General features: G+C 53.1%; 1 protein-coding gene across 1 annotated transcript in view; it reads left to right on the forward strand.

Annotated features, from left to right (window-relative positions):
* The window catches only part of ADAMTS9 (ADAM metallopeptidase with thrombospondin type 1 motif 9), a gene marked incomplete at its 5' end in the record, with an annotated part of 167,331 nt that overhangs the window by 138,569 nt on the left and 5,507 nt on the right, over positions 1-23,255 (forward strand). The window contains 8 exons of the mRNA XM_081106532.1: positions 7,459-7,632; positions 10,633-10,827; positions 12,209-12,341; positions 12,764-12,858; positions 12,961-13,055; positions 13,141-13,274; positions 14,794-14,885; positions 18,819-18,923. Of these exons, the coding sequence (XP_080962658.1) occupies positions 7,459-7,632; positions 10,633-10,827; positions 12,209-12,341; positions 12,764-12,858; positions 12,961-13,055; positions 13,141-13,274; positions 14,794-14,885; positions 18,819-18,923 (1,023 nt within the window). The remainder of the gene's footprint in view (positions 1-7,458; positions 7,633-10,632; positions 10,828-12,208; positions 12,342-12,763; positions 12,859-12,960; positions 13,056-13,140; positions 13,275-14,793; positions 14,886-18,818; positions 18,924-23,255) is intronic.

Consider the following 23,255-nt stretch of genomic DNA (forward strand, 5'->3'; position numbering starts at 1 on the left):
CCTCCATGCAGCACACAGGCCTCCATGCAGCACACAGGCCTCCATGCAGCACACAGGCCTCCATGCAGCACACAGAGCGCGTGCTGCTAAGCTGTCCGTTTGTCCTGGGCCAGCCGTCGGACGGGCGTCTGTGCCCACACTGTTTGGCGGGGGTCTGTGCTCACACCGTCTGGCGGGGGTCTGTGCTCACACTGTCTGGGGGGGGTCTGTGCTCACACTATATGGTGGGGGTCTGTGCTCACACTGTCTGGTGGGGGGTCTGTGCTCACACTGTCTGGTGGAGGTCTGTGCTCACACTGTCTGGTGGGGGGTCTGTGCTCACACTGTCTGGTGGGGGTCTGTGCTCACACTGTCTGGTGGGGGGTCTGTGCTCACAACTGTCTGGTGAGGGTCTGTGCTCACACTATCTGGTGAGGGTCTGTGCTCACACTGTCTGGTGGGGGGTCTGTGCTCACACTGTCTGGTGAGGGTCTGTGCTCACACTGTCTGGTGGGGGTCTGTGCTCACACCGTCTGGCGGGGGTCTGTGCTCACACCGTCTGGCGGGGGTCTGTGCTCACACTGTCTGGCGGGGGTCTGTGCTCACACTGTCTGGTGGGGGGTCTGTGCTCACACTGTCTGGCGAGGGTCTGTGCTCACAACGTCTGGCGGGGGTCTGTGCTCACACTGTCTGGTGGGGGGTCTGTGCTCACACTGTCTGGTGGGGGGTCTGTGCTCACACTGTCTGGCGAGGGTCTGTGCTCACAACGTCTGGCGGGGGTCTGTGCTCACACTGTCTGGTGGGGGCTCTGTGCTCACACTGTCTGGTGGGGGCTCTGTGCTCACACTGTCTGGTGGGGGGTCTGTGCTCACACCGTCTGGCGGGGGTCTGTGCTCACACCGTCTGGCGGGGGTCTGTGCTCACACTGTCTGGCGGGGGTCTGTGCTCACACTGTCTGGCGGGGGTCTGTGCTCACACTGTCTGGCGGGGGTCTGTGCTCACACTGTCTGGTGGGGGTCTGTGCTCACACTGTCTGGTGAGGGTCTGTGCTCACACTGTCTGGTGGGGGTCTGTGCTCACACTGTCTGGCGGGGGTCTGTGCTCACACTGTCTGGCGGGGGTCTGTGCTCACACTGTCTGGCGGGGGTCTGTGCTCACACTGTCTGGTGGGGGTCTGTGCTCACACTGTCTGGTGAGGGTCTGTGCTCACACTGTCTGGTGGGGGTCTGTGCTCACACTGTCTGGTGGGGGTCTGTGCTCACACCGTATGGCGGGGGTCTGTGCTCACACCGTATGGTGGGGGGTCTGTGCTCACACTGTCTGGTGGGGGGTCTGTGGTCACACTGTCTGGTGGGGGGTCTGTGCTCACACTGTCTGGCGGGGGTCTGTGCTCACACTGTCTGGCGGGGGTCTGTGCTCACACTGTCTGGCGGGGGTCTGTGCTCACACTGTCTGGTGGGGGTCTGAGCCCACACTGTCTGGCGGGGGTCTGTGCTCACACCATCTGGCGGGGGTCTGTGGTCACACTGTCTGGCGGGGGGTCTGTGCTCACACTGTCTGGTAAGGGTCTGTGCTCACACTGTCTGGTGGGGGGTCTGTGCTCACACTGTCTGGTGGGGGGTCTGTGCTCACACTGTCTGGTGGGGGTCTGTGCTCACACTGTCTGGTGGGGGGTCTGTGCTCACACTGTCTGGTGGAGGTCTGTGCTCACACTGTCTGGTGGGGGGTCTGTGCTCACACTGTCTGGTGGGGGTCTGTGCTCACACTGTCTGGTGGGGGGTCTGTGCTTACACTGTCTGGCGGGGGTCTGTACTTACACTGTCTGGTGGGGGTCTGTGCTCACGCTGTCTGGTGGGGGTCTGTGCCCATGCCGTCTGGCGGGGGTCTGTGCTCACACTGTCTGGTGGGGGGTCTGTGCTCACACTGTCTGGTGGGGGTCTGTGCTCACACTGTATGGTGGGGGTCTGTGCTCACACTGTATGGTGGGGGTCTGTGCTTACACTGTCTGGCGGGGGTCTGTACTTACACTGTCTGGTGGGGGTCTGTGCTCACGCTGTCTGGTGGGGGTCTGTGCCCATGCCGTCTGGCGGGGGTCTGTGCTCACACTGTCTGGTGGGGGTCTGTGCTTACACTGTCTGGCGGGGATCTGTACTCACACTGTCTGGCGGGGTCTGTGCCCATGCCGTCTGGCGGGGATCTGAGCCCATGCCGTCTGGTGGGGGTCTGTACTCACACTGTCTGGCGGGGATCTGAGCCCATGCCGTCTGGTGGGGGTCTGTACTCACACTGTCTGGCGGGGATCTGAGCCCATGCCGTCTGGTGGGGGTCTGTGCTCACACTATATGGTGGGGGTCTGAGCCCACACCGTCTGGCGGGGGTCTGTGCTCACACTGTCTGGTGGGGGTCTGTGCTTACACTGTCTGGTGGGGGTCTGTACTCACACTGTTTGGCGGGGATCTGAGCCCATGCCGTCTGGTGGGGGTCTGTGCTCACACTATCTGACAAGGATAGCGGGACCCTGGGAGTGGGCGACTGACTCTGTCCTCCATAGAGAGATCAAGTGGAAAGCAGCTTGATTACAATCTTTAAAGAAAGACAGTTTCTACCCAATGTGTCAAATAACCCCTCTTAGACCTTTCCCCGTGGCCAACCTGCCTGCCTAAAGAAAATCGTACTTTAACCATTTATTGTAGGTCTTGCCCTGGGATTTGGAAAGTTGCTCCCCCGTTTATTTCGTCGCATTGAACGGCACGTGGCCTGGGAGGCGGTGGCAGGCCCGGGGCAGCCCGCCGCTGTGGCTCGCCATCTGCATCAGTGAGGCTGAGCGTCTGGCCGGCTGGCGCTGTGACTTAGGCACTCAGCGTACTTTATCCTAAAAGCTGTCATGAAATTTGAGGAAAGCTTTTGGGATTAAAATGAGGCTAGTGGATCTTTCTAGCTGTTTTGCAGGACATTCTAGATCATTCTCCAGGAGAAAGAAGAGTTCATAAGTCAGAGGGGGAGTGGTGTTACCCAAGGCTGATGATCTAAAAGCACGGGCTGGGGGTGCTCTGACCACCCGCCTCAGCTCTGGTTCGGGTCCAGGCGCCAGCAGACAAGCTGGTGTGACTCCGGAGCGTCTGCAGACTCCTTCCAGAGCACGCACGTCTCACTTACTTACTCCCCTTCATTCTTCTAAAAGTTATACTCAATCGTGGGCAAAAGGGGGCCACACCCTAAACCTGACAGCTCAGGGGCGGCCCGCATGGTGGCCTCACAAACTCAGAGACCTACAGTAAGCACAGGGGTGGTCTGACATAAAACTTCCCAACCAAAAGCGAGGCATGGCCGGTAGTCACGTCCCAGGCCTGTAGCCTCCCTGACAAAGGTCACTCTTTATGTTAACTGAGCTGCTGTTGTCTTTCTGCATCTAAGATAACAGAGCTTGGAATGTCAGCTTATCTCCTCTCCCGGACCAGGACCCGCAGGGCTCACCCTCGTTCCTGCCAGAGCGGAGACCACAGAGCCCTCACGGTTACCTTGCTCCCGGAACACCGTCTCTGTGCGCTGGGAATTGAATTAGGATGTATCCTGTACCCACCGTGTAAAAGAAGCATGTGTTTCTCCATTTTGCCTTTTCTCCATCCCCGAGACTCCCCGTCTTGCTTGCTGCCACCCCCCTAATCTACACAGTGGGTTCATGCAGCGCTTCTTACGCCTCCCCCTCTGATGCTGATGAATGAAATAAGCTGCAGAACTGCCCTTCTCCAGAGCATTTTCTCCATCCACTGAGATTTTGCTTCTTGGCAATTGTCAGTTTGGCTCAAAGACACTCATTAATATTCTCTACAGGTTTAGACAATTCTTACCTCGACACAAGGTAAGGTTTCCAGCTCCCTTTTCCGCCGTTGGCAAACAAGCTTTGATGGCAGTCGCACATTCTTCAAAACCAGGAGAGAAACACTTACCGAGCAGAAGGGACTTAGAGTCCCTGCTCTAAGCTGTTGCTCATTGACACAAGGAAAGCCCTGCGGATTAGGGAAGGCATGGGGCCCGGGAGGCCGGGGCAGGCCGCTGCTCGGCCTCATCCTCTGCCCACCAAGTCCTGATTTCTAGGGAACTGCTTTTTCTGAGGGGAGTTAAGTATTTCTCCTGCCTAGACCTACACGTCACAGATTAACCACGTTTTTGTTTTGTTTTATAACATTCGGTGGCTCCCTAACTTATTTGGCATTTCTTAAATGAAGAAACAAAAACATTATTACTTCACAGTCATTCCCAGCACCCCCCAGGGGCACAGAAAACCCCAAAACCACCGAACCAGGACTGAGCCAGACCCCGGGCCCACCAGCCCCCGCACTGGTTGGAAGCGATTTGCTCCTCTGTGCTCATCTCATAGTAATTTTGATTCATATCTGTGCCCCAGAAAAATTACAAATAACTTCACATTCTAGACATTGAGGTTTTCTTCCAAGCAGCAGGAATAAATTTCGTGTTAAGTTTGCAAATGATAATGGGTTATCAGAACACACCATGTATCCCTTCTGCATCTTGAAGAGCAGAGCAGCTCACAGAAGACATGGGGCCCGGCATTTCTGCTCCCAGGAATGCAGCCAAAAGAATAGAAATCAGGTGTACATGCATGTCCACAGCATCTAGTTACCCACAGTGTTGTGCAATAATTACCCCTATTTATCCATCAACATTTGAACCGAACATGGTATATCCATGCATTGGACTATGATTCAGCCATAAACAGGATACATGCTTAACATGGAATAACCTTGAAAACATTATGCTAAATGAAAGAAGCCAGTCACCAAAGGACACACACTGGATAATTAGATTTGTATGAAATACCCAGAATAGGCAAATCATAGAGCCAGAAAGCAGACTGGTGGTTGCCGTAGGGGAGGAGAGTGGGGGTGGGGAGGAGTGGCTCAGGCTCTGGGTTTCCTTTTGGGGCAATAAAAATGTTTGGATAGATAGGGTAATTATTGCACAGCATTATGGGTAACTTAATGACATTGAATTGTACACTTTAAGATGGCTGTGTTATGCTTATTTTACCAGAGAGATGGGGTGGGGGGGGAGGGGGGGAGAGAAGGAGAGAGAAAGAGGGAGAGAGACAAGAAGCATATCAGAAAAGAATTTCTTTATTTTAAATTGCATTTTTCAATTACAGTTTACATTCAGTATTATTTTGTATTAGTTGCAGGTGTACAGCATAGTGGTTAGACCATCATATGCTTCACAAAGTGTTCCCCTCAGTATTTCCAGTACCCACCGGGCCCCACACACTGTTATTACAATATTGGTGACTGTATTCCCTGTGCTGGACTTTCTATCTCCGTGACTGTTTTGTACCAATTAGTACTTATTAATCCTTCATCTTATTTGCCCAGTCACCCAGCTCTTCTCCCATCTGGCAACCATCGGTCTGTTCTCTGCATCTGTGAATCTGTTTCTCTTTTGTTTGTTTATTTTGTTCTTTAGACCCCACAGATAAGTGGAATCATATGGTATTTGTCTTTTTCTGACTGACATTTCACTGGGCATACTACCCTCTAGGTCTGTTCATGCTCTCAAGTGGTGAGGTTTCATTCTTTTTATGGCCAAGTAACATTCCATTGAATATATGTACCACCATGTTGTTATCCACTCGTCTGCTGACGGGCAGTTGGGTTTCTTCCATATCTTGGCTACTGTAAATAACGCTGCAATGAACATAAGGGCACATGTATCCTTCTGAATCGGTGTTTCAGGATTGTTAGGATATATTTCCAGAAATGGGATCACTGGGTCAAAAGGCAGTTCCATTTTTAATTTTTTGAGGAAACTCCACACTGTTTTCTGTAGTGACTGCAACAATCTGAATCCCCACCGACAGTGCATGAGGGTTCCCTTTGCTCCCCATCCTTGCCAGCTGTTGTTCTTTGTGGATTTATTGATGGTAGCCATGCTGACAGGTGTGAGGTGATATCTCATTGTGGTTTTAATTTGCATTTCTCTGATGATTAGTGACATTGAGCATCTTTTCATATGTCTATTAACCATCTGTATGTCCTCTTTGAAGAAGTGTCTATTCTTGTCCTTTGCCCATTTTTTAATTCGATTGCTTGTGTGTGTGTGTGTGTGTGTGTGTGTGTGTTTGTGTTTTGTTTTTTTTTTTTGGTGTTGAGTTGTATAAATTCTTTATAAATTTTGAAGATTAACCCTTTATCAGTTGTGTCATTGGCAGATATCTCTTCCCAGTTAGTAATTGGTCTTTTCGTTTTGTTGATGGTTTCCTTTGCTGGGAAAAAACTTCTTAGTTTGTTGTAATCCCATTTGTGTATTTTTTTCTTTTGTTTCCCTTGCCCAAGGAGATCTATCAGAAAACACATTGCTAAGAGAAATGTCAGAGATTTTAGAGCCTATGTTTTCTGCTGGGGTTTTATGGTTTGGGGGTCTTAGGTTTAAGTTTTTAGTCCACTGAGAGTTTATTCTGGTGTAAGAAAGTGGTCTGGTTTCTCTTCTTTTGCATGTATCTGTCCATTTTTCTCAGGAAAGAATTTTGAGTGAAATTGGCTCCCGAACTCAAATGGACAGCATAGAGATAGGTCATCCCAGGACAACACATGCCAGCTGCTCTGTTTCCTCGCTTGGTTCCTGGGAATACAGTGATCAGTCCCTCCTACCTCACAGAGAGATGTGTGACCTGGAGCAAATTATATGGGCTTTCTAGGTCCCCATTTCTTGGTCTGAAAATGGAGATCATAGCACCTGCTCACTCACTCCCCGGCTCCCTCAGCCGGTCACGCCTGGCTTTGCTACTGAAATACACGTGCTCCTCTGGGAGAGCAGGGGCTGCACACCCTGTCCACTCTCAGTCACCCAGAACCGGCCCAGGGCCTGGCCCTGATTGGGAACATGGTGAATATTTGCTGAATGACCAGATGAGCAGGTCACCTGGAGAAGAAAGGGCTGTAGGGCCACAGGAGAGCCCTCCTCGAGCCCTGGAGGGGTCACTGGTGAGAAATGAAACTTGTCCTCCCTGCTGCCTGCAATGGGCCACCAGGACGAGAGGCTGGGACCCACAGAGAGCCATTTAGTCCTGGTTTTAGATGAAATGGGCCATGTGGACAGGTAATGACTTCCCTGACTTAAGAAGTATTCAGTCACCTCTTGAGTCAGGGAAGTGACTAAATAATAGTTTGAAAACCATTTGGCCACTGTTTTAAGAGCATTCCATATTCGAGCAGTGTAGGTGTTCGAAGTAAACAGACCGTCAGGTCTTCGCAGACCTGAAATTCATTATCCCCATCCCATTCCGGCTGCTGCGGGTAACCCCTGCTCATCCCAGGGTCTCAGTCTCAAAGGGGTGCTAGCCAGGGAAACAAGCAATCGCAGCAAGCAGATCTCCTTCTATACACAGTAGGTAGCATATCACATAGATGATAACAGGACATCACTGTTCCATGCCCTTGCACACCAGCCCTCTTTGCTTGTCTTCGGCAGTGCACCAGGACCTGCGGCGAAGGCACCAGGTACCGCAGGGTGCTGTGTGTGGATGAGGACAAAGGCGGCGAGGTGCACGGCGGGCACTGCGACCCCAGCAAGCGGCCTGCCGACCGTGAGAGCTGTAGTTTGCAGCCCTGCGAGTACATCTGGATCACAGGAGAGTGGTCAGAGGTGCGTCCTGGGGATTCAATGGTCAGCAATGGCCTGAGGGAAACAGGGTGGTGAGGGCAGGGATGCCCCTGAGCATAGTTCTCAGACAAGTCCCTCCGCCTTCCAGGGCCAGGGCCCCCATGTGCGTATTGGGGAAGGTGCATGAGATGGGGAGCTCCCCTCAAGTCTTGGTTCTGTGATTCACGTCAGTGTCCTGCTGGTATGATTAGGGAGTCATTATAACAGAGGCTGCACCTTCAGAAGATGCCTGTCCGTGCGGAAGAGAGTTAAGTATAAGAAAGTGCCTTAGTGCCCGGGAGGCAGCAGGGAGAGGTGGAGACTGCGGCACACTAGCACACGTGTGCTATGGGATGGCTCTCTCCCACTCGTGGAGGCTGTGCAGAAATGTGGGTCCAAACCTGATCTTTCAACCAGGGGTTTTGGCTGAGGTCTCCTAATTTTAAAATGGGGACTCAAATTATTTGTTTGAAACATTGTGTGGGGCAAACCAAACACATTCCTGGGCCCGATGTGGGTTGCCCATTTTACAACTCTGCTCACAGGAACAAAATAATTTCCCATAATATCCAAGGAATCTCAAGGGTCTGTGTTTCACTATCTCCTCCGGCAGACACTGCCGACCTGGACACTTTTTATCGTTAATCCAACAACAGTAACAATAGCATGATTCTACTGTTTTCCAACCTCACAATATTTCCAAACACTATAGCATCAGATCTATAGCATCAAAACCAGTTGTTGTTTGCCCTGAAGAATCTACAGATGTGACAGGGAAGGGCCTGGGTTCTGCAGACGCGCTCACTGTTGGCCAGGGCTCTTCAGGTCTGTGTGTGTTGAATTGTTTCTATGAAAGTTGGTCCTAAAGTCTTTTCTAGCTCCGCCTCTCCATCCTCCTCCCTACTCCAGCGACTCTGCCTCCCTCCCAGGGGACAGTGGACAATGTCTGGAGACACTGTTGCTTGGGGATGCCCCAGGCATCTGGTAGAGGCCAGGGGTGCTGCCAGACCTCCTGTTGTGCATGGCCCACTCCCAGTCACCTCAGCCAGTCCGTGGTGTGTTGCTGTTATTCTGCTAGAAGAATGTGGTCTCTAAGTCTCGAGTCATTATTCCTATAGCTTTAAAACCTAATCTTAACCCCTAAAGGATAACATGAGAAGATTTCCTTTTTTAAAAAGGTCTTCTACACGTCTGCAAATTCTCACATGTGTCATAGAGTGAAAAATGTGCAAATGTACAAGCAACGTTTAGAGGGCTGGAGACAGGACTTCACACAGGACCGCAGGGCAGGGGCCCTGGGAGGGGAGGATGCCAAAGGATCGGGCCAGAATTCCCTCCACGGCTCTTGGGCTCCTCTCTGCGCTCAGCCTCCTGAACTTTGGGCGCCAGGGCCAGGTCAGAAAAGCAGGACTCCCCCGCCCTCTGCGCTGGCCCCCCTGCCTTCCCCCCACCGCCGCCCCGGCCCCCCAGGATGAGCCTCCTCCCCCTCCGAGCTCTGCTCTGAAATGCATTCAGGAGCCAGAGGCAGGGTGTGTGCTTCCAGATCCTCTTCAGAGAAGCAGAGGCCTCCGGAGTAAACCCTGACCATATTTGGGTTCCGTTCCATCAGCAGATGCCTGTCCGCCACTGTGTCCCTCCATCCGTGGCCACGGGCTGCTCTGTGGGTGATTCTCAGGACTTGCCTTGGCAGACACTCAGCCCTGTTCGGATTCGCGTGCACTGAGGTCACCGCACGCAAGCGCTGGGTACACGCTAAACCCGCCGCTCGGACAGGGCAGCCCTCAGCCATCTGCCACACGTGAAACTCCCCAGACTGGCCTCACACTCCCGGGCTGGCGTCAGCGGGGTCTTCGGCATTTGAACAGCGGCTGCCAAAGAAGGAAGAACCCTAGGCAGCTCGACAAGCCCGGAGCCCGCGGGGAGGAGTGCTGGGCTGTGCGTGCCCGCGGCTGGGCCTGTGCCCTCCTGCCTCTGGCAGGTCTTCAAGGACAGCCTTCTCCCTGGGGGCGGTTCAGGGAGGAAAGCCACGTGGCTTAAAGCGCAGCCCGGGGAGTGAGGAAGGAGCAGGGCTGTGGCTTTCAGAGGGAGCAGGGCTGTGGCTTTCAGAGGGCGTAAGATGACGCTTTGGTCCCTCAGCCGGAGAAGCAGCGCACACCAGCCGCTGCTGGACTGTCCCCGGCTCCCCCTGGCCCCCCTCGGAGAGCCTGTGGCTTCAGTCCTCACACCCCACCTGAATTCAGGTGACACCGTCACAAGGGACGGCCAGTTACTTGATGACTTCGACTAAAAATGTCATCAAAACGAAATTCACTGTCATTCAGATTTATTTTTAAATAATACATGAAATACTTCGCCGGGGAGGTTGAACCGCATATAAAATAAATAACCAATTAGCTGCCCCATCACGGAGGCGGACACTAGTAAGATACTTGTTTCTTCTCCTTTTCTGTGCCTCTGGGTATTTTTAATGCATGCTAATGACGGCAGACAGGCTCAATGCCTGCATGATTGAGAGACAGACAGACAGAGAAGCAAAAAGGCAACATTTTAGTCAATAATATGTAGCCAGGGAGAGAGAAGAGAGAAGGGAATTAGGTGGAGGTCAGATGGAGAAGCAGACCACATTGAGCAGGAAAGGAAGCCTGTCCCAGGGTCCCCCATTGGCTAAGCGCTCAGACTTGACACTCAGCCCAGATGGACTCAGGCTCTCTCTCCATCCCGCTCGGTCAGGTCTCTGATGTGGTCACTGTAGGTTTGGGAAAGCCGGGGTGTGGGCTGTGGAGGCTGTAAATGAACCAATGACAGCTGGAGCTCCCCCACACCCCGGCCCCCTCTCCCCTTGAAATCCACAGAAGGTGCTTGAGGCACCCAGCCACCCCGTGGGGCAGTGGGAGCACAGATGCAGGAGGCGCCGGTCTCCTTGTGCTGGGGACGGCTGCAGAGCGCAGGAGGCTGCTGCACGGAGCCCTGCCCCAGCCTCTCCCTCAACCCCTCTCTCCTCAGTGCTCGGTGACCTGCGGGAAGGGCTACAAGCAAAGGCTGGTGTCCTGCAGCGAGATTTACACCGGGAAGGAGAACTATGAGTACGGCCACCAGACTGCCGCCAACTGCCCGGGCACGCAGCCCCCCAGCATCCACCCCTGCTACCTGAGGGAGTGCCCGGTCTCCGCCACCTGGAGAGTGGGCAACTGGGGCAGCGTAAGTAGATGGCTGCGTTATCCAGTCACAGTGTGGGATGGAGAGCCCCACCGTCACACGGCCGGCCTGCCCTGCCCTGTCACTCTCCTGCTAGGAGAGACCTGGTGAGAAGCAGCCGTGAGCACCTTGCAGTGGGCTGGCCGGGCGCTTAGGCCACTTCCCAGTCGAATGACCTTGGGCAAGGGCAGAACTTCCGGGTCTCAGTGGCCTCACCGGTGACGTGGGTGGTTGTGAAGAAGAAAGGGTTAATACCAAAAAAGCACTTATGTCCGAGTGGCACATTTTAAATTGTTTACAGTTTCCACAATTGAAAATTTCAAAGCACCTAGAACTTCATCACGTCGCTTTGTGGCTGAGCAGTCTGTGTGGTCTAGTCCTGCATTGGGAACTAGTCCTGTCGTGTAAGGAGTATAAGGGAGAATTTTTATTTTATTTTTTAAAATATATTTTTATTGACTTCAGAGAGGGAGAGAGAAACCTCAGTGATGAGAGAGAATCATTGATCGGCCACACACACACACACACACACACACACACACACGCACACACACATCCCTCCCCGGGGATTGAGCCTTCAGGGGATGTGCCCTGACTGGTTGGAACTGTGAGATCCTGGTTCATAGGTTGACAATCAACCACTGAGCCACACTGGCTGGGCCAAGGGAGAATATTTTAAACTGGAGCTGCCCTGGGAAATCACCGCAGCCCCCAGCTCCCTGCAGTTCTAGGGTAACTCGCCTGGGCTGACATACCCTGATTGCTCAGGGTCGCAGTGATTGGGCAAAAGTCTAGGAGTCGCTGGAAGTGGTCAGCGTGTGAATCCTGGCTCCCCCAGGACCTGGAACAAATTCAACATGGGAGCCCTAATCTCTGCTCTGCACAGACAGAGTCATGGAATTACTACCTGAGGGTCACTGTGAGACCTAAGTGAGAATGTAAAATTGTATCTACACTAGAGGCCCAGTGCACGAAATTCGTGCACTCAGGGGGGGTCCTCAGCCTGGCCTGCACCCTCTCACAGTCCAGGAGCCCTTGCCAGCCACGAGCCCGGCTTCTGGCTGAGTGGTGCTCCCAGTGGGAGTGCGCTGACCACCAGAGGGCAGCTCCTGCATTGAGTGTCTGCTCCCTAGTGGTCAGTGGGTATCATAGCAACCAGTCATTCCACCGTTTGGTCGATTTGCATATTAGCCTTTTATTATATAGGATCATATGCACACATGCATATGGAACTGTGTCGGTCGTGGGCATGCGCAAACGTGTAGAAGTAAAACTCAGCACAGGGACGAGACCATAGTATGTGCTCGATATGTCAGCTGTGTGTTTCAGAGGCAGAGGGTCTGCAGTGACGCCTGTGCACGGGCTGACCCTGCTCTCCTTGCAGTGCTCGGTGTCCTGTGGCCTCGGGGTGCGGCACCGATCCGTGCAGTGCTTGACCAACGAGGACCAGCCCAGCCACCTCTGCCCCGCGGAGCTGAAGCCAGAAGAGAGGAAAACCTGCCATAATATCTACAACTGTAAGTTGGCCGAGCAAAGCCACCTCTCTGGAGCCTGAAAAACAGGGTATTTTGTGTTTTGTTTTGTTTTTTTAATATATTTTCATTGATATCAGAGCGGAAGGAGAGGGAGAGAGAAATGGAAACATCAATGATCATTGATCGGCTGCCTCCTGCACACCCCCTACTGGGGATCGAGCCCACAACCTGGGCATGTGCCCTTGACCAGAATCAAACCTGGGACCGTTCAGCCTGCAGGCCGACGCTCTATCCACTGAGCAAAACCGGCTAGGGCTGGAGAACAGGGTTTCCTGTTCACTTGCTTGCCTGCCCCTTCAGATAAATGCGATCTATTTTAAAGAAACTGTCCCCTTGGCTGAAGAGCCTGAGGAGATACGCCCACCGGGGGCGTCTCAGGCCATTTCGTGCCTCATCTTTTCCAGGCGAGTTACCCCAGAGCTGCAGGGAGGTGCAGCATCTGAGCGGCGCCAGGGAAGACGGGGAGTATTTCCTGACAGTCCAGGGAAAGCTCCTGAAGGTGAGGTGGCAGTCCTCTTCCTAATGCATCGGGAGCAAGCGGCCAGCCCCCAGGCGCCCCGTTCCTGAGCCGCCCCCCGGGGGGTTTCTGTCTGCCTTTCAGATCTTCTGTGCAGGGATGCAGTCCGACCACCCCAAGGAGTACCTGACCCTGGTGCGCGGGGACGCGGAGAACTTCTCTGAGGTGTACGGGCACAGGTAGGCGAGCTCGGCTCCAGGAGCCCAACCCTGCAGGCTCCTGGATGCCCCCCACGCTCACCAGAACTTTCTCTCTGGCCTGCAGGCTGCACAACCCGACCGAATGCCCCTACAACGGGAGCCGGCGCGAGGACTGCCAGTGTCGGAAGGACTACACGGCGGCCGGCTTCTCCAGCTTCCAGAAGATCAGGATAGACCTGGCCAGCATGCAGATCATAAGTGAGCTCGGGGTGTCGTGTGGGAGTGTCCATCCGTCCCCCACTCGGGCAGCCAGGCGGCTGGGCCAGGTGCCCAGAATGCACAGAGGGACAAGATCCACTGTCCTAGCCCCTGAGGGTGGGGTGCTCCCCTCTGTCCCTGCTGGGAAGGTGCCTGGCACAGCGGGGCCCTCAGACCTGTGATGACGAATGGATGGAGGGGATGGAGGCATGTTAAAGGGGTCCTTTGCAGTGGCGGAGTCAGAGCAGCACCCCCAAAAGTGACATCAGAGTTGAGGCCTTGAGGTCAAGCATGGGTGAGCCGGCACTGGGGACCCAGGTGGCCATGGCTCCCACACACAGCGTACGCACACACAGGCATAAAGCTGACTTCTTCTGATTGTTGATTCACACAAGATAAATGGAGCCACACAATTACCTTTTAAAACCGGCCTGCGCGTGGGCTGATTTCATACTCTGGCCAACACTGCATTTTTGTTCGGGACATTAATCATGGGAGTGGTTAATGCAGCTCTAACAGCCAAACACGGTCCCCTGAATAGAGGAAAAACAAGCGATGAATAATTAATTTTTCCTCATTAACAAGGTACCCATAATATTGCACTTCTTTCCTCTTGAGGTGGATTGCACTTGATTGGTACCAAGATATTCCTAATTGCTTTTAGCTGGACCATTAGGGCTAAGGGCAGGGTATGCAGTTTCTCACTCAGACCCCCTCCCCCGCCCCCACAAGCTAAGGCCAGGGCTCCTGCCAGGGTCCCTTTCCTGCAGGACCGGGGAGAGGGGTCACTCAGATGTTCCTCCCACCACAATGTGGTAAGCTGCAGGAAGATTCCAGAAAGACACGGCAGAAAGGTAACGAGCCGCCCTGACCTCCAGTTCCCCCAGTGGCAACTTTTACAGGATCCCTGACCCCTTACAGGTCACAAGAGCTACAAGACAGTTAAAAACATGAGCCCATTGTTTTATGGGCTTTTTTTAAAAAAAACTACAAGTTAGCCCCAAACTTGAGAAACTGCCATTAATACTTTCAAGATGTGGGTTCTCATTGCTCCACATTTTGGCAGTAACACAGTGCCTGGGCCACGGGAGGACAGAGGGAGCCTCGAGGAATGACTTGCCGGGAACGCCTTCCTGACTTCCTTCCCTGGTCCCGAGGCCTTGGCGGGTGAACAGCAGATTCACCACCCCCGTCGCTGTGTTTAAGCGAGGCGGTTCACACATGACTTATACAGTCATCTCGACCCCCTTGGGGGGCTTCCGTGCTGTGAGGAGACAGTCAGGGCTGATAAACCCCAGGGAGAGGCTCTCAGAACCCCAACGAGGAACAAGCCAGAGCCCGTCTGGATGCATTTGCTCACTAATCGTACTGTGTGTTTTTTTCCTCTCCCACTCCCTCTTATTATTTCTTTTACTGCTCTCATTCCCTTCTCTCTCCTTGTTAACATCCGGTCCCTTCCCTGCCTCTTTCTCCTGCTGTCACCTCTCCTCCGCCTTTAACCCCTCTCCGAACTCCACAGCCACTGACTTACAGTTTGCGAGGACCAGCGAAGGGCATCCCGTGCCCTTTGCCACCGCTGGGGACTGCTACAGCGCCGCCAAGTGCCCGCAGGTATGTGCTGGGAGCCTGCCCCCGGGCCTGGCTGAGGGGATGTAGTCAGAACAGCTGTTCTGGTCCCTGCACCAGGAGCCCCTCAAATGCTCACAGCTTCTCATCTAGTCGCACCCCACTCCCGGGAGTGTTTCCTAAGGGAACGATCACAGCCACAGGCCAAACCTCCGCATTCAGCAAAATGCACCTCTTACAACGTAAGCATTTAGAAACAAGTTAGATGCGGGCTAGCAAACAGCTTGGTTAAGCAAATGATAATAAAATGAATATGATGGAGTCAGTGACATGCTGGTAAATGTTTAATGCTGGCTCTCCAAGAAAGAAAAAAACAGCCCGGCTTTGTAGCGTTTGCTGATTTCCGTGGTACAGATATCTCCCTCCCACCTGCACGACTGATTTCAAGCCATGGGCATTATGTCGCTAAATGGAGAGCTGGGAAGAGAGGCAATCAGCTCTCAACAGCCAGTGCAAGAGGCCTCCAACACACCCCTGTCCACCATTACAAACCCTGACTGTTACGTGACGTAGAGAAGCAGTCGCAGACCTCAGACGTGTAAAATGTGCCATGCTCGGACCGGAAGTGCACACATACCACCTCCCCCTGCATTGGCGCTTCGCAGCACCGCTGCATGGCAGGCCTCCTGCCCATTCTCCTGTGCCGCAGGGTTTAGCTCTCCTTCTGCAACATCAGCCTGGCCGTCACCACCAGCCTTTGCAGGACAAACAAGGAGCGAGGTGATTGGCAGGAGAACATGGCCCCATGTTTCCTTTGGTTCCCAGGAGGCCGGAATCTCCCCTCTGCCTGTGCACCTTGGAAGTGGGGGGAGGGGTTAGGGGATCCCAGGGTAGACGTTCACCAGCCACAGGGACGTCCAAAGACAAACACATCTGAATTGTCTTTTAAGAAGTGTTTTCTCAGCCCTGAGCTGTAGAACGCATTGCTAAACGTTTCAGAAGAGTGAAAAGGAAGCTCTCAGGGGAAAAGGAAAATAAACAGAGCACATGATGGTGAAAGGGGCCTTTTCTCCATGACCCAGGCCTGGAAACGTTTGAAGTGCAGCTTCTTCAGAGCAGTTGGGGACTTCAAACACCCCCTGTATGGGCTGCATTTTAACAGCGAATAGACTGGCCCGCCCTGCCTTTGTCAGCTGTCCCAGGGGTCTCTCTTTTCTGTATGCGAAATAACTGGAGTGAATTCGCATTCATTTATTTTACTAATTTAGAGACAAATGAACGGATTGATTTGCTAAATCCTGACTTTGAAGCAGTTGCTAAGTGAGCAAACCGGAAGCCAGGGAGAGGCTGATTTGTATTTTTTCCCAGCCCATTCCTCGAACCATATTGGATACTTAAAGAATTCTTTCCCTTTATTGAGCACCAGCAAAGTAGATGAATGCCTTGAGTTTTCAAATGGGTTTTAGGGAAAGGTCTGGAAAGCAGGGCTGTGCGAGCTGCTTGAGGACGGTTTATCCTCTGACCTGGCAGAAGTCAAAGCGAGGTGCTCTGGCAGTCTGCTCCTCCTGCCTCATCCATCACTGCCGCTTTGGGGATTCACTTATCATGGGGGGCGGTTCCCCAAGAGCCCTCACCTGAAGATATGCCAGAATATGTATGTATTTTAAATCATAACCCAGTGGGTGCCACGTTGTCATTAACTTTTTGATGCTGGCATTACTAGCATCTATTGTTTACTAGGCTCTAGGCCCCGTGCTCAGCATTCGTCAGTCGGCGTCGCATTGGACCCCACAGCATCCTACGAGAATACCCCCTCCTGACAGGGAGGACAGGGCGTGTAGAAAGGCTGGGTGCCTGTCCAGACCCACGCAGCAGGTGCGCCGTGGAGGCTGGGTTTGATCTCAGGTGTCGGAGTGCAAGTGGCAGCCCTGCTTGTCTGGCTGATCCTGTTTCCAGGCAGGATTTCTGCTGCATTCACTCTCCTCTGAGCAGAGAGCAAACCCTGAGGCATATCCTTCGCAAAGCTCTCTGGGTCTTCTAGTGTATGCATGGCTCTTCATTACTGTTTCTCTTTTAAACCAGCAACAGAGGGAGTAGTTAAAATTCTCCTGCCCTTTCGACCCTGAAGATAGGCCTCGGGACAAGGATGCCCCTGACTAGGGTGAGATAGGACAGAGGTCTCTCTTTAGAGCTGGGACACTTGCTGCCCATCAAATCCCTGAACCAGAAAAGGAGGAGAGAGCCGGAGGGCATGTTCCATTCAGGTGTGTCACCTGCCCAGCGGGGCAGCTCAGACCCTGGATACCAGGTCTGGGGGTGCTGAGCAGATCAAGTCTACCTTCTGCAGTGCAAGTGGCATAGGCCGGTGCCTGGGAAGCAGGATGGAGAGGGAGAAATGAAAGGGGTGCCCGGGAACGGTGTGCTCTGGGCATGAGAGGGGCTGTGTACCAGTCCTGGGGCAGGGATGACAGAAGACAAGTGGCTTGGGGGGTAATCCAGCCGGCAGAAGCCAGTGTCTGAGGACCACAAGGGCGGCTTTGCCTTGGCATGGCCACTCAGGGACACTCAGATCGACCACCACCAACCCTAGGGGCTGTCACAGAATAATCCCAGGGCACATTTGAAGATTTCAGCTATGCTGCCAGATAATGAGTTACCTTCTAACCCCTTTTATTCACAGGTTAGATCAGATAACGTTAATTTGGGAACCAGGAACCAGGAAGTTACTGAGCCTCATGCAGCCTGGACTTGGAAACCCCTGTCCGGGAAGCGAGCACCCCCATAGCGCTGCAGCTCAGCTTAGCTCGCTCACGGACCCCAGAAAACAGGACCATTACCTCCACTTGCAGACAGACAAGCCGAGAGCCCCAGGGGCTGAAAAAATGTGTCAGGGTCTCATTGCCCTAAAAAAGAGCTGAATTTACACTCAGGGCTGATGGGGCCCCCAGCCTTCCCCTCCTTGTGTTAAGGCTTTTGACAAAGGACTGGGTGGTATGGCTCAGGAGGAAGCGTTCGCCCTGAGCCTGTCCGCGGTTCTCAACCTGTGGGTCGCGACCCCTTTGGGGGTCGAATGTCCCTTTCACAGGGGTCGCCTAAACACATCCTGCATATCGGATATTTACATGACGATTCATAACAGTAGCGACATTACAGTTACGAAGTAGCAACGAAAATAATTTGATGGTTGGGGGTCACCACAGCATGAGGAACTGTATTAAAGGGTCGCGGCATTAGGAAGGTTGAGAACCACTGCCCTAGAAGAAACTATTTCAGGTGCCTCTGCGAAGCCGTTTTTGAGAGAGAGAGGGAGGGGTCAGAGGCGGATGGGAAAAGCAAGAGAACAGCTCTCTGCACCGCCTCCTTAGGAAGAAACATGGAAACAGCTCAGGGCCACGTCTCCATAGGAACCCCCGTGGCCTGGAGGCGGGGCGGGCTCCCTGGGCCAGAGGGGTCCAGGGCCGGGAGCAGGCCGCGCGCGCCCTCTGCTGGCCGCCCGGAGACCGCGCCGCTCCTTTGAAGTCCCGCCCTGCTGCGCTCAGAACCCAGTGCTCTGCGCGGGGAGCCCAAGCCCAGGAAGCTTTGGCAGCGAGATCTTGTTAGAAAAATTAGGTTGTGGCATTTTGTTCCCGAAGGAATCCGATCATTATGGGCAACACCCATCGGGGTTGCTGCGTTAGCTGAGAGCGAAGACTCTGAAGTCAGGAAAACGGGGGGTGCGCTGCACCCTGAAGCCAAGCAGCTCTGCTGGGCCCCAGTTTCCCCATCTGCGAGGAAAACGCCTTCCCCAGAGCTCTCGCGATGATGGATGAGACGATGCTTGCAAAGTGTCTGGCCCAGACCTCCTCCCCTCCCCCCAAGAAGACACCCTTCCTCATGAGTCCCTGGTTATGAATTACCACCGCCTCCTTCCCAAGCCCCCTTTGCGCGGCCTGTGCTGGGGCCGTCGCGTGGACTAACTCCTTCTCGGTCGTTTTCCAGGGTCGCTTCAGCATCAACCTTTACGGAACAGGCCTCTCGTTAACCGAGTCCGCCAGGTGGATCTCGCAGGGGAACTACGCCGTCTCCAACATTAAGAAGTCGCCGGTAAGGGCGCCGCGGAGCCGAGGGCGGGCGTGGTGTCTCTCTCTTCCCGCTCCCGCCCTTCCTACCCCTGCCCTCTGCGGTGTACGCGTGAGCTGTCCCTTTCCACAAACCATTTTGCAAAGTGTCAGGAAACGCAGGAAATAAACCACAGGTGAGGAGAGTGTAGTGAGCGTGCTCCGTGGCGATGTGAGCCGGGGCTGCAGGTGGTAGCCGGTGCGGCCGGGAGGCTGGAGCAGGAAGAAGCCACTGGGGAGTGTGAGCGCCGGACGCCTTGCAATTAGCCCACATGAGAGACCCTTTTATGAACTTAGGGGAGAGGATGTTTAAGAAAAATCAAAATACAAACAGGGCTGGAAAAAAGGATAACTCGGGTGGAATTTGTGGAGAGTTGGGGAAACACGCATGGGTTCTACAGTAGTCAGTTTTTCATGCTCTGAAACTGGTTCTCAACCTTGGCTGCACGTGAGAATCACCTGGGAATCTTTTTTAAATCCTGACTGCTGGGCCTCCTCCTCCGGAAATTCTATTTCTTTGTTACTAATGTTGTGGCCCCACCCCATAACAAAGAAACAGAATTTTGGGAGGAGGAGGCCCAGAAATCAGGATTTTAAAAAGATTCCCAGGTGATTCTAATGTGCAGCCACGCAACCGCTGCTCTAAAACCTTGCGCACTGAGGTGTGTCCCTGTGGCTAGAGCATTGGGATCGCCTGGGAGCTGGATGCGGCTTCCGGCCGCAGCCTCTGAGTCGGCATCTGCGCTGGAGGAAGTTGCCTGGTGGTGCATTAGCACCTACAGCTTGAGACGCCCTGACCTGGCCTGGGTGTCCATTAGACTCACCTGGGAGAGCTTAACATGCACTGCCCTGGCCCCGCTTGTCACGGGAGGGGCATCCCTGAAGCAGGGGTAGAATGTGAAGTTCGGGGTGATTCTAATGTTCACTGCCCTTCCCAGCTCCCTCAGAAGCCCTGTGGACCTGAGGCAGGAACCTGGCCCAGGGACAACTGCGGAACTTTCAGAGGATGGCCCATGGCCCCGGGCTGACCCCAGACATGACCCTGTCCCAAGGCCCCTCGGGGCTGTGAGGAGGGGAGGGGGCAAGAGAACTGGAAATGGGGTGTTATTCCAAAGGAGAGCTGCCAGACAGAATACCGGAGGCCCAGTATTAGAATTAGATTTTTAAATAAACAAGGAACCTTTTTTTTCTATTACTATGTCTTCAGCATCACATGTGGCATATTTATTGTAAAAAGTATCTGTTGTTGATCTGAAATTCACCTCTGGTTGGGCATCCTGCATTTTTAGTTGCTAATCCTGTCAAATCAGAATATAAAGGAGCAGCTCAATCTGCTTCCCCTTGGGCAAAGCAGAATCAACCCTTTGTGACTTCCCAGGAAAATCGGAGTTTCCCGGTTCCCTTGTTTTAAGCTGCCAGAGTTATATTTCTGTCTATGAAAAAAAAACAAAAAACGGTCTCACTCCCTCTTGTCTCAGCCAATCAACTGCCTCTAATTAGATTGATTGCTCATAAATCAATGATTGCACTGACGGGGATGGAGGGAGCTGAGAGGGCACACACGTGCTTTAGGATGTGCCCTGCCCTCCAGGGCCTGCATATTATTATGTTTCAATGACCCAGAGGAACAAAAACCTAGTTAACTGCCCAAAACATGATCAGACATGAAACATCATTATGTAGGGAACCATCTATGTAAACTATGTTACAAGTTTCAATTCTGTTTGGCAGCCAAAGTCAATATTGCAGTTTTAGTCACGAAACTGAAAATAATTACGGCCGGGAGCGCCACCTTGTGGAAACAATGATTACTACCGGACAAGATCCCCTGCTGCTCCCCCAGCTTTGGGCGTGGTGTCCCCTGTGCCGGAGGGAATGGGTTCCACAGTTGCCTGTCAGCATTTTCTTTTTAAATCTTGGTGTTTCAGGACAGTTCAGAGAGCCTGAGCTCAAAATAACCGCCAGGACCTGTGGGGCATTCCTTATGCCTCATCTGGAGCCAGACTGAGCCATGGCTTGTTGCAGGCAGCCCCTGGAGGCAGCCCCTGGAAACACCTCTTCTCCCCTAATCCCAGGGATGCTCCATGGCAGGGGTCCTCAAACTACGGCCGGCCCGCGGGCAACATGCAAATATAAATATTGTATTTGTTCCCGTTTTGTTTTTTTACTTCAAAATAAGATGTGTGCTGTGTGCATAGGAATTTGTTCATAGTTTTTTTTTAAACTATAGTCCGGCCCTCCAACGGTCTGAGGGACAGTGAACTGGCCCCCTGTTTAAAAAGTTTGAGGACCCCTGCTCCATGGGAATAGGCCTCTGCAGCCAAAGGCACTTGGAAGAAAACTTGTATTTTCTTTCCTTCTCGAAGCATCACAGCAAGTATGGGGCACGAAAGGTGAGACTAAAGTACACAGGGTGGAAATCTGTGACTTTATTCAAACTAGCAGTCCCCTACATCAGTGGTTCTCAGACCCAAGCCTGCGTCTGCACCACCTCCAGGGCTGGCTGGGGAGGCCCAAATGGACATTCCAACAATGGGGGGGGTGGGGGGGGAAGGGGCGGCGAGGGGGAGAGAGGTGGCGGAGCAGGAGTGCTCGCTAGCCGTGGGCCTGGCTTCTGGCAGAGCAGTGCTCCCCCTGTGGGAGCACACTGACCACCAGGGGGCAGCTCCTGCATTGAGCATCTGCCTCCTGGTGGTCAGCGCACATCCTAGTGACCAGTCGTTCAGTCGATTTGTATATTAGCCTTTTATTATATAGGATTACTGTTCCAACATTTTCTCAGCCCTGAGGCTGGCCATAGTTTTTAGGAGCTGGTGGAGGTAGCGAAGGAAGCAGGCTTCCTTGAGATGAACGTGCGGGCTGAGCCAAGTCTGAGCTGGGCCCGCTGGTACCCACAGCGCCACGTGGATTTTGTCCACATGGGATCCCACCAGGAGTGAGGCAGGTGGGACAGCCCCTTGGCCCAGGGACCGGCCTCTAGGCAAAGGCTTTCTCTGCACCTGCGTGGCTCAGGTGCTAATGCGTCTCTACTCTGCTTGTGTGTGAGGGACAGACAGACGGAAAGGGGTGCGTGGCCCAGAGCTGAGAGCGGAGGGAGAAGGAAAGGAGGTCCCGTCGGGCTGCATGGGAGAGGTGCCCCCTCTGTGTGCGCCTGGGGACGAGGGGTCTGGAGGCCTGTGTTCTGAGACCTCCGGCCTGGCCCCAGGACCTCGCTGACAATCCTGTGCGGTTGCAGGGAAGGAGGGTAGAGGAAGAGCTGTAATAGAAGAATCGCTCTGAAGTGTAAAATGAGTGAAGGTTGTGCTGTCGTGGAGATAGACTCGGTGCCTGTCCAGCTCACTTACAGCCAGTGGCGTGAAGGTAGCAGGAGGTAAATGTGTGTTTGTGGTACAGAAGCAGGTCTCCTTTCTCTTCCGTGGCCTGCCAGCCTGCCTCCCACCCACGATTCCTTCTGAGAACCCAGCTGTCCACCACGTGTAGAGGTCACACTGCAGACAGTGTAGTGAAAGCACCTTACACGTCTGTGCTTCTACGCTGTGCATCCCTGTAGAAATCAGGCACGCGTCTACAGATATTCATATATATGTGACTCTCTGGGGCCGGATTGAAAGTGTATGTACATCCACATGCCATGTTTTATGGGCAGTTTCACCACCAGCACACGCCAAAGAAAGGTAAATGAGCTCACTCCAGGCCCAGACCTGCTGGCTTGGCTGAGGCACCGGGAGACTTCCCCTCTCATATTGACTGAGGAAACAGAAGTTGGGGAAAGTATGAAATAGAAACCATCCTTAATGGTGCAGAGTCATTCATCTTCATATATGTAAGAGCTTAAACAGGCCGGCTAACCACATGTTCGTTGAAGTCATCGGGCTTATTTCTAGAAAGCTCCATTTGCTCTAGTGAAGAACTAAAAACAGTTTACAATTACTGATTTGTTGTAGGTGAGTGGGTGCTTCTAAAATGCTGGAAAACAGACCCTTTCCTCAGAAATAGGCACTGTTTCCATGGCAACTTTATGCTACACATTTCCCCAGTACGTTTTGTTGTTGTTGTTGTTTTGTAATAAAAATAAGTTTGGGGTTAGTTTTTATCTAAATCACATTAGCTGAGTCCCAATTAATGAAATAACATGACAGTTGCAAAGTCATTATCAACGGTTTTACAAATACCAGCCTTTCCTCGTCTCCATGACAACAGGCAATGATGGAGATGCACAGAGGAAATACACCCTCATGGTACAGACAGCGAATATTCCACAAATATTAGGTTAAGTACTAGGCCAAGCACTGTACATGCCTTCATTGACTTACAGCAA

The sequence above is a fragment of the Myotis nattereri genome (genome assembly GCF_964212035.1).
Source record: "Myotis nattereri genome assembly, chromosome: 14".
Taxonomy (NCBI): Eukaryota; Metazoa; Chordata; class Mammalia; order Chiroptera; family Vespertilionidae; genus Myotis; species Myotis nattereri.